This window comes from Balaenoptera ricei, chromosome 8 (assembly GCF_028023285.1).
Source record: "Balaenoptera ricei isolate mBalRic1 chromosome 8, mBalRic1.hap2, whole genome shotgun sequence".
In the NCBI taxonomy this organism is placed as follows: Eukaryota; Metazoa; Chordata; class Mammalia; order Artiodactyla; family Balaenopteridae; genus Balaenoptera; species Balaenoptera ricei.
The window spans coordinates 101,681,331-101,692,290 of NC_082646.1; the positions used below are offsets into that span (position 1 = coordinate 101,681,331).

Below are 10,960 nucleotides of genomic sequence, written 5' to 3' on the forward strand. Positions count from 1 at the left end.
CCGGGAACAGAACAGGATGTACCTGGAGACTTGCTTCCCAGCTGAAGGGTCAGAAGAGTGCAGTAAACACAAAAGTGGCAGCAATACAACAGGGCTAGAGAGAAGGCATAAGGACATGGTTTCCAAAGTCGGTTCCCTTTATTAAATGTTGATTTTTCACAGACCAGAAATACAAAATAAAAGTAGAAATAGGCCCCGGTTAGGAGCTACAGACCTGACCTCACATGACCCCTGCTTGCAGCAACTTGACCAGGACAAGCAGCAGCTATATCCCAAAGGCAGGGAAAGCAGGACAAGGATTTGGATCCTGCACTGCCCTGCCTCCTACCCAACCTCTCCCCTAATTATAAAGAGCCATCCTTGTGAAGCAGCAGAGTAAGACGCCTCCCCTGCTGCCCCAGGGAAGTGCATACTAGCAGGAGAGCTTGTTCAGATGGCACGGAATCCAAGGACTACATTTCATACGAGGAGAAACTGGTACCAAAACACGGGGCGGGGAGACTGGGGGTGTGACAGGGTAAGCCCAAGAAGAGAGAATTTTCCTCCTCTCTACTCATCAGATCCTGACGCCGAGTCTTCGGAGCTGGGGGGAGTACTGGCTAGTTCCTCTTCTTCAGAGTCCTGAAAACCAAAGGTCTCTTAAAGGGAAAGGTGTAGAGTCCAGGTGCGCCCCCCAGCCATTTTTCAGTGAAGAGTCCCCAACTCCCAACCCCGTCCCTAGACTCCAGCACTAGCCTTCAGAACCACAGAATTCCACCTCTCATTTCTCTTAAGGGCCAACCACAACCCTTGGTCCAGAAACACCTGCCCCACCAACTCAGATGCCCCTCGCCCTCCCAGGCTCCAGAGCCCCCAGACTCCTGCCGCACCTCACTCCGCCTTCTCTTCTTTTTGCTCTTATTCTCCCCCGAAGAGCTCTCATCGCTGGACACAAACTCTTTGCTCTTGAAGCTCTCACTCAGCTGCCTGGACGAAGACTTGGATGATGAGCCCCTAGAGGGTGTTGATTTCTTCTCCATCTTGACCTTTACTTTCTTCTTCTTCTTTGACTTATCCCTAGATTAGCAAGAGGGGAAAGGGGCTGGGCCCTCAAGTTCCCACCCATGGTCAAGGCCAAATCTCTCCTGGCTTTAACAGGGCCTTTCCCAATCCCAGCCACACTGCCCAGCTCACTCTAAATGTGCCCAGCCAGCCACCTCAGCCCCAAGTGCCCCAAGGGAGCACATCATAAATGAATAACCGGAAGAATCAGGGGCTACAGCCTGAAGCAGCCCTATATGCAAAATTTACTTAAAACCTCTTACTTTATCTTTAAAAATCCATGTGAATTATGCTCCATAATGTAAGTATTTTTAATTTCCCCATACCTTCAAATAAAATTGACCCTCTTAGGAAAATGAGCCATATTTATCCAAGTGACTTCGTAAATTCTCTAGCACATTACCCATACTTGGGCAGCTGCCTACCCAGATCTGAGAAGCACTGCCCACCACAGTCAGAAGCATATCTATTATCTTTAACACCCCAATCCTCAACCTGGAATTGCAAAAATATCTGCCAAGAAAGCAGTAACTGGGCCATTTTGCTCCCAATACTCACCTTTTAGAAGACTCACCCCGGCCCCCTTCATACTCTTTCATGGCTTTTTCATATTCCCTCCTGGCATCCTCAGCCTTGCGATCCCACTCCTGTCTCACACACACACACACACACACACACACACACACACACACACACACAGAGAAAAACCAGAGGGAAAAATGAGGCCTCTTCCCTGACATAGGCAAAACCAATACAGCAAAGTCCCACCACCCCCTCATGTCTGCTGCTACTTACCTCTTTCTTCTCTTTGGACATTCCCTTCCAGATCTCGCCTGCCTTCTTGGAAAGATCCGTGATACTGATGCCAGGATGGTCTGACTTGATCTTCTCTCGGCTGGCGTTGAGCCACAGCATGTAGGCAGACATGGGCCTTTTGGGGGCGTTAGGGTCTTTGCCTTTCTTTACCTACGTAAGAACCCAAATGCCTTCGGCCGTCTATTTCCACAAACCCCCCCCATTCTCCCAAAGAACTTATCTGGACAATTTCTTAGGGGGATGAAATGGAGAGAAGACTAAGTAGCGTCAGGCCAGACTGAGAGCTCCCCAAGGGCAAAGACCATGTCTTCCTCCCCTCTGCACCCCAGGGTCAAGGTCACTAGGGGCCCCCTTTCCTTGGGCTCCTGGCACAGAAGAAGCCTGCCCCCAATTCACATCTCCCAGAAGCTGATTATCTCAAGGGCCAGAGTGAAAAATTTCCAAGATATTCATTCCTCAAGGCCATCATCGCTGACTGTAAAACTCAGCCCCGGAGGACCGGTCAGCAGACCCTACTGGTGGAGGACAGGAGAAGGTAAAGAGAACGGCTTCCCCAGCGCCCTCCCACCGAGCAGAGTCTCCACCTCCACGGGCTTCTTGCGACTCTTGCGATCCTTGGCCATCTTGGCCTTTTTCAGCTGCTTCCGTTTCTTCTCTTCCCGGTCACTGTCACCCTCGTTACTGGAGGAGCTGGCAGAGGCGTTGCTGTCAAACCTGTCAAGGAGAGTGGGACTTAGACTCGGGGAGAGAGGACAGCACCCCGCAACCTCAAGACAGGAGGAAAATGAGCCCCAAGATGCCTGCCCGGAAAGGAGAGAGGGAGGAGGACCATGGCCTCCCCCCACCAGGCCCCAACCCTGCTTCCTCCCCTTTGCTGAGGTGGCTTCAACCACACCCTCTCCAGACCCAGCCATGGCGATGGGTTACTTGCTGAATCAATCAGTGAGAAACAAATGAACCAATGCGCTTCAGTGGCTCTCCTTGGTCATGGCCTACCTAACCCAGTTCCTACACCGTCCCCACATTCCTGGGGACAAAACCACTGTCTTGTCTTGCCCAGAACATGCCCCAAGTCCATTTCACCACTTCCTTGGATCTAATCGTTTTAATCTGCCCTATAGTCTTTTCCGATGAAGAGATAATTAGTTACTATATAAAAAGTGGGGAAAACCAACTTCAGTCCAACCCAGTACCTACCCAAACAACAAACACTCCTACCTGTTACACTTGGAACTCCTCAGAAGGTGGAGCTGCTTTACACCTGAATGGTGCTGAGCCGTTTTCAAAGCATTTTCACACGCATTTGCTCACTGACCTCATAAGTATGCGGCAAGCAGAACTAGTGAACTCTAGCAGATTTTTTTTTTTTCTTTTTGCTGCCCAACATTCATTCCCAATTCTTCTGGATTAAGAGAGTTCCAATTTCCTGCTGGGAACCACCTTGCCCCATTCAGGAGGGGCTCACCCCAACCACAGGCTCTAAGGGCGGGTAAATGGCTTAGTTCTGGCCCATCAGAGCACATCCTGGTAACTCAGACTCAGGAAGGGGCAGTAACCACACTGTTTACCACTGCTCTGAGAAAACTGGCACTTCTGGGTGTTAAACCAGTAGGATTAAGCCTGTCCAAAGCTTCTCAGGGTCATTTAACACCGCATGGGGCAAACCTATCTAAAAATAAGGAAATCAGAAGAAATAAAAAGATTCCCCACAGCTTATAAGCACCTGGGTCCAAGTGCCTGAAGCCAATTCTATCACCAGACTCTCCAGTTACATGAGCTTATAAAATTCCCTCTTACGCTAAAGTCAGTCTGAGTCGTATCTCTGACATCAGCGATCAAGAGTCTTGATGGATACAGCACGGGGAGAATACTGCCATCTCACAGGTGAGGACACCGCGATGCAACGCCTGACCCAATGATCCCCAGCTGGGAAGCTGGCAAGCACTGATCCTTACTCCCATTCTCTCTCCACTGTCATTTTCTGGCTTCACAATGTGCCTTGCACTTACAAAGCATCTTGACAACTTCCAAAACATTTCCATGTGTCACTTCGCGGGAGGTCACTTCTCCACCCTCGGTCAGTAGGTAACGCTGGCACATGGGAACGTCCAGAAATATTCTGGTCCCCTAAGTTTACAGGCCGCCACCTCACCCCCACGAGGTGGACCCAAAAACTCACTCCTCTGCCACATCTTCCTCCTCTTCACCTGGGTTGAATGACTCATCTGAAAAACAGCACAGGATGCATCAACTCTGCCCCCGTGGAAATCCCAGACGCCCAGCGCCCGCCCCACGGAAGAGCCGCCCCGCCCCCAGGCACGGCACTGCCGAGGTGAGCCCACCGGTTTCTTCTCCTGAGTCATCACTGCTGTCATTGGCATTCTCCTCCCGGATCTTGCCCTCCTCCTTCATCCGTTCCAAGTAGGCATCGTGCTGGTCTTCGTCGGAGTCGGCGTATTCATCATAGCTGGGGTTCATGCCCTAGTCGGGGCAGAGGTGAGAGTGAGGGCCAACCCACCCTGGCGCCTGCAGACTCAAAAGCGCTCCCCATGCCTGTGAGTAGATCAGAGCAGTGCCCAGAAGACCCTGGGGCTGGATTGTCCACACGCAGCCAACGTGCAGGGCCTTTGCCCCGGACTTCCTGCTGACGGGGTTAGTCCAAGCCCCTCCCTCTCCCAGCCCCACTGGGGGCTCCTGAGGGGCTGCAGAGACTGCTCTAAGGTCATGCTGAGGAAACCTGCACCAGGAGGGGGAAGGGGTCACACGCACCTCTTTTTTCTATAAGAGTAAGAAGAGAAAAGAGAGTGAAAAAGAAGCCAGACAAACCCCTGCCCCTTCGCCCCACAGAAAGAACAGGAGAGAGGCTCGTCCTTTCCACACACGCAGGTACCTCTTTCAATCCTCGGTTTTTGATGTTGAGTTTTTTTGCATTGACAAAATCAAACAGCTTTCCATACTCCTCCCTGTGAGGAGAGACGCACCACATTACTAGACAGGCAGGGCCAACACAGGGGTGGACCCCATGTTGTCCTGACACCCACGGGCCAGGACAGACTGTGGGGCTTGGAGCTCTTGACCGCACTATCCAACCCAACAGCTCAGAGGCTCCCGGAAGATGGCAGGAAGAAAGAGTCAGGCACTAGCCTTGAAGGAAACCTACATGGTCTCAAGAGTTCTGGGAAATAAAAGGCGGGGAGGGAGGTGCACCTATTTACCAATACGCACAGAGCAAGGGGAGGATGCAGGCGGAGGGGATGTGTTCATCTTTTTACTGGTCCGTATCTCATACTTCTCAGGGTTGTTATGAGGATTAAGTGTGAAGATGTCCGTAAAACGTTTAGCCCGCGGCGAGCACTCAATAAACATTAGCTGCCGTGTTCTCGGGCACAAAGCTCATTCCAGGAAAGAGGGAGATAGCATTTCCATCATGGGGGGAGTGGAGGAGAGGAAGGGCTAGTACCAAACACATAGAGCTTTCGTAATACGGAGAACGACTTTTTTTTCAAGTACAGAAAGAAAGCAATGGAGAGGCTGCCAAAGCCTGAGCACTCCGAAGAGGAGGACCAAATTCCAGGAAGCAAAAGAAAAATTCTGCTCAAGGCCTGAAGAGTCAGGGAAGAGTCCCAACCCTGGAGAGTACCCCAGGCCATGCCAGCCTTCCCGGTCGAGGCTGGGTCAGCACCAGGATGCCCAGGAAGTGGCGGGCAGAGACTCTCACCTCTCAATGCTACTGAAGGTATACTGAGTGCCCTGCTTGGTCTCAATTTCAAAGTCAAAGGAACGCGTGGTGGTGGTACCGCGGGCAAAGTTGACGAAGGAGATCTCATCGAAGCGGATGTGCACGGGTGGCTTGTGGACGTAGATGAAGCCCCGCTCCAGTGGGTACAGCAGTCCCGAGCTGGCCTTGTAGGAGCAGGTGATGCACTGGGCCCCCGAGTGCCTGGTGGAAGGTGCAGGGAGCTCAGTCAGTGCCGCCTCAGCAGCAGGCGGCACAGTGTGTGCTCAGGCCCTCAAGTGAGTAAACCTCACTAAGCTGCTATGATGGGGGCAACTGACACCATCAAGCTACAACCCAGCCAGGCCTCCAAAGAGCCGCACTCCCATCCCAGGACAGGTTTACCACGGAGACACGACACAGCCCATCCCCAGCAGGCCACGGGCCCAGGCCTGCACTCTCACCCTTGGAAGTTGCCTGGGACGGTGATCTTGCGGTTCACCAGTGCTTTCATGACCCGGCTGACCATCTCATAGAGGGATCCCGACATGTTCTTGGTGAGCCGCCCCTCAAAGCGCTTCTCCACCTCTTCCCTGCAAACAGGAAGACGTGGTCACGAGCACTGCTGCCTGCTGCTGGCACACCTGCCTCCTGCCTGGGCCAGGGACACACTCACTCATTCATGTTGAGAGTCAAGGAGATGTCCTCGTCCTTCGAGAAGAGGAGGATCAGGAAGTGGTAGCGGGTCTGGCCCTGCTTGATGGGGGGATCCAGGCTGATCTGGGAAGGAAGAGCCGACCGAGTTCAGCACCAGTCAGTGCTCCACAAGAACGTGCTGACGAACTCAACACTGGTGAGATACGTCTACTAAAGACTCGGGCAAAACCCAGGGCAATGCACCCCCAGCGGTTTCTGCTTACCACAAAAAACATCTGGCGCTGGTCCTTGTGGGGCAGCAGAAAGAGACGCAGCACTGTGGTGTAGGGGATCTTGTAGTCAAAGGTCTTGCCGTGCAGGTGCAGAAAGGTGGGGTAGATACGAATGTCGTAACGGCCTCGGGGGGTCAGACACTGCAGCTCCCGGAAGATGCAGATGGCGTCTCCGGTGGCCTGGATCACATCCGCCTTCGACAGCACATTCTGGGCAAAGGCCTGCAAAAGCACACACTGGTAATCAAGCAGCAGAGACCCCGCCCCTGGGCTATCTGGGGCCTGCTCCACACCACCTGCTCCCAAGGCAACTGGGGAAGGCCTCACCTCAACGGGGTCCACACCGTCCTCCTGGGTGGGAGGCACATAGAAGCGCACCTCCATGAGAGAGACCTCTGCGTCGTCATTCTGGTGGAATTCCAGTGTCACCTCATTCTTGCCTGTGGTGCACTGGGACACGTTGCTGAGAGGTATCTCGAAGACCGGCTGGTCGCCAATGTCGAAGGAAAGTAGCTGCCCTGTGGGGAAAAGGCATATCGAGCCACAAGCTCTTCCCTTGGCTCTGCGTAAACTACGTTCCCACCAGACTATACGTTCCCTAAGGACAGGGCACTGAGGCTACTTTGTTAATACTGTACCCCAGGGACCAGGCACAGTGCCTGATACACCGTTGGTCCTCGATTTAAGTACATGATAAATTACAAACTGACAGGAAATCAGAAACAGTGGCAGTAAGAGAGTAAAACAAGCTAAAGACTGAAACCCTTCATCCTTCCTTCTCCCCCGAGACCTCAATCTTCCACAGGACTCACCACCAAACTTCACTGTTCCCCAATTCCAACCCTTCACACAGAGGTCCTTCTCCATGAGCTCCAGGCGATAGTGAGTTTTGAAGAAATCAGAGAGTTTCTCAAACTCCTGTGGGTAGAGGGGAGAGAACAAGCCCAGTAAACCCCAGTGGCCTTAACACAAACTTGAACGTTCTGGGATTATCTATTTCTGAGAAACTGACCCAATATACCTTTTATCAGAAATCCATACTGACTTAAAGTCTCAGCTATAAAGTTGTTTAAAAGGCTTTTGAAAAAGGTTGTTTCTGGGGACCGGCTCTCAGGCTGGGGGAGGAGTAAAAGGACTGACATTCCTGGCTATGCACCTCACAATGGTTTTCTGACTTTGTACAGGTATTGCTTTAGTGAAAGTAGAAATGAAGATGAAGTGAAGTCTTTAACTCAAGCAGTTCAAAATGAAAAAACAAAACCCAAACTAAAGCATCAGGTAAGACCCTGAACCTGGATAGAGGCAATAGGCAGAAACCACCAAAAAAATCAAAACAGTAGAAGAACTTCCGGAGTCAAGGCACAAAGAAACTCCCAAGACTGACACCCAAAGCTGAACACTGAATGCTTAATAGCTTCAATGGTCCTGCACTAAGGAGCCCAAACTAGCATTTACATGGTTATCAGAAAAAGGAGCCCCACTTCTCTCTAGAAGGTTAAAAATCAAGAAGACGGCACAGTAAAAAGGGGGCTATGACAACAGGACACCTCACCGACTCCCGGAAGCCGTCGTACTTGTAGACGTGTCCGTTCTTCGTGAGCAGTTTAAGTCCGTGGCCCAGAGCTACTCGGCGCCAGATACCTTCCGTCACCTCCCCAGCCTGGATGTTGTCCACTTTGCCCGTCTTACTATTCTTGAAAATGATGCCCTGGCGGCTCAACCTCAGCCGACCATCATTCTGTTGGAAAAACAGGTCCAAATGCACGGGAACAGCACACAGTGCAGACCAGGGTCAGTCCCACCCAGCACCCCTTCTGGGCTGGCCAGATAGCAACGCAGGAGCAACAGCTAAAGGGGTGAGAGCCAGTAAGAGACAAGTAGCCAGAAAATGTGGATTCTAATCCTGGCCCTGGCATCCAGAACCCTTGCAGGCCCTCAGTTTAGGGATGCAGGGCTGAGCAGCAGGTGTGATCCCTTCCACTTGTAACACTGTATAATTTTTGTACTCTCTCAGTATTGCTTCTTGTTGAGGTAACACTGACTCCTTTTCCAAAGTCGCTACGTTGCTGATATTGCTCCATCATCAAGACAAGCTCTTGTTAGTAAACAAAACGTCTACTCCGCCTCCCTCCCTCCACCTGTATTAAAAACCCAAACCCTTCTTACCATGGAGCCTTTCACCTCCTGATACACGTCGTTGAACTCCAGTGTTTCTGCCATGCTGACCTGCCGCTGCTGGCCTCAACTGGGAGCTGGGCCCCAACTCCTGGGTAGGTGTGCAGATACACGGCAGATTGGGAATCTGAATTCGAGAGGGAGATAAATAAGTACAAAGGACAACACCTCATTCTGCCTACGGATGGAGCCAAGGGGCAACCCTTGCTGTGCCTGGGATGTCTCAAGATCTCCTCTGCCTGGGAACCTACAGGCCGACTCTGCCGAACTCCAGGGGCCAGGCCCAGCCCGGGCTGAAGAACCAGGCCTGCCTGAAGTAGCGCTTACATCCCAACCAGACACCCGCTCTGGGCACTCCACCGGGCGCCATGGCAACAAGCAGCGGAGCCCCAGGGCCTGCCCGGGAGGCCGCACCTCGCCCGCGCCCCAACCCAGCTCAGAGTGCAGGGTTTTCCCTCCCGGAGCCCCCACCGCGACGCGGTCCCGGACCCACAGTTCTCCCCTCCCCCTAAAATGGATTCGCCCGCTGCCCGTGGATTCCAACGCGGAATGGTCCATCACGCGCATCCCGCGGGGGAGCAGGGCCCGCGCCCTCCTGGGGAACGGGGACGGCGACCACCCACCTTCTCAAGCTGTCGCCTCGCGACGGCCCGGGTGCGGGCAGTGGGCGCGCTGGGGGACGCGGAGCGGGGGTGGGGACGCGGGGGAGGGGGGGGGACGCTGGGGAGGCTTTTCCCGCGTGCGCGGCCCAGCGTCCCGCCACCGGAAGCCCAGCACAAACCATAGAGCAGACGAGCTGGCTAGAGAGATGCGAGCCCGGCCCGCCTTAGCGGCGGTCACATAGAGCGTCGTCGGCGCTGGAGGACCTGAGGGAAGAGGGGTGCGCTGAAGTCCCACCCGCTTGGCATCCGACCAGAAAGTGGGAGCGCGTCGGGCTCTTTAAAAATTACAGACACTTCAGGGGATGACTAGGTTTTAAAGAGAAATTGTGTAGTTGTATTTTATCAGACTCTCCACAAATACGTATGTACGTGTTGGAATGATGTGTGTCCTCTCCTACACAATCGTGGTTTCGTGGAGTAGAAAGGAGTCTGCGGGACCAGAAGGAAAATATTTCATGAGTTGTGGAGAGAAATGACCCCTCCCACTGCCTTCTGTGAGAATGCGGCTGTTGGTGTCTCTGTGACTGTACTGCCCTCCCCTGTCACATGGGATTGGATCCATTTTGAAATGAGTTCACTGCACCCAAAAACTTAACATCAGTAACTGCAAGTTGTGAGTCGCCTGGAAGGGGCTGGCCAGCGGCAGTATCAAGTTCAAGTGCTGGTGTCAGATTCACCATGGAGCCGGAACTGATCTGAAATCACATCAGCCTGGGATTGCAGAAGCCAGGCCCCCCCTTATATAGTCCTAGGGTGCATCTTGCAAAATCAGAGGAGGTCAGACCTGGAAGACATGTTTGGGTTCGTCTGCTCCAACCTCCTTTTGCAGATGGGAAAGCTGAGGCCCTAAGAGGAGTGGCCCAGGGTCTCAGTTGGCAACAAAGCTGAAGACTAAGAATCCAAATCTACTTACCCCAGTCTAGTTCTCCTCTGTCATCCTCACCGTGACCCTACGTTCAGAATGAGTGATAATATGTGTCGTGTATGAAGACATCAGGACAGAATATTTAAACTCAAGATTTCTCTGACAATCTGACCTACTGTTACACCAGCTTGCTAACTCGATCCTGGGACAAGAGACGTGAATGCTCTGTTGCTCCCTGAACTCATAACTTTAACCTCTGGGTAATGGCTGTTACCGCACTATCTAGCAACATAAATTCAACTAGATTCAATAAATATGTATTGAGCTCTGACGCAGTGATAAGATTTGAGGAAACTAGTAAACAAGATGGAAACAGCGCCAGCCTTCCAGGACCATGTAATCTAACAAATGATTCAGATAAGTAAACTGACAGTAAAACAAAACCCAAAAAAAAACCCAGTATGATAATGCAGTGTTAGAGGTAGAGCTTCAGCCACTGCCAACATGAGCAGGAAATGGGAACTATAGGACTCTTTAATCACACCTTCCCAGGAGACCAAGAGACCCCCTCCCCGTGACCCATGCTATTAGTGGCAACTCGAGAAAGGAGGGGATGGCTGTAGAATCGAGCAGCTTTAGGAAGACGCTCAGGAATGAAGGGGATACTCAGCTCAAGCAGGCTGTTAGGTGGCTGGGGGGTGGGATATTGCAAGGGGCTTTCAGGAGAGCATGAAGCAGCTGGTGAGCCGGGCTGAAG

At 52.4% G+C, this 10,960-nt stretch overlaps 1 protein-coding gene across 1 annotated transcript; it reads right to left on the reverse strand.

Annotated features, from left to right (window-relative positions):
* Positions 1–119: 119 nt before the first annotated feature.
* SSRP1 (structure specific recognition protein 1) lies at positions 120–9,455 on the reverse strand. Its single transcript, XM_059931618.1, has 17 exons — positions 9,300–9,455; positions 8,668–8,803; positions 8,054–8,239; positions 7,314–7,419; positions 6,829–7,019; positions 6,493–6,723; positions 6,249–6,352; positions 6,037–6,165; positions 5,576–5,797; positions 4,748–4,820; positions 4,200–4,338; positions 4,037–4,082; positions 2,442–2,571; positions 1,837–2,007; positions 1,600–1,688; positions 870–1,056; positions 120–621 (listed from the first exon to the last, which is right to left on the reverse strand). The coding sequence occupies exons 2-17, from the start codon at positions 8,719–8,721 to the stop codon at positions 550–552; spliced, it is 2,130 nt and encodes a 709-aa protein (XP_059787601.1). The 5' UTR covers positions 8,722–8,803; positions 9,300–9,455; the 3' UTR covers positions 120–549.
* Between the last annotated feature and the right edge of the window lie 1,505 nt (positions 9,456–10,960).

Excerpts from the sequence above, each read along its gene's own strand:
- SSRP1 (XM_059931618.1), bottom strand. The coding sequence starts at position 8,721 with ATGGCAGAAACACTGGAGTTCAACGACGTGTATCAGGAGGTGAAAGGC. Across the intron at positions 7,420-8,053 it reads ACGACGGCTTCCGGGAGTCG|GAGTTTGAGAAACTCTCTGA; the intron begins GTGAGGTGTCCT and ends CTCTACCCACAG. Across the intron at positions 1,057-1,599 it reads CGGGGTGAGTCTTCTAAAAG|GGATAAGTCAAAGAAGAAGA; the intron begins GTGAGTATTGGG and ends TTGCTAATCTAG.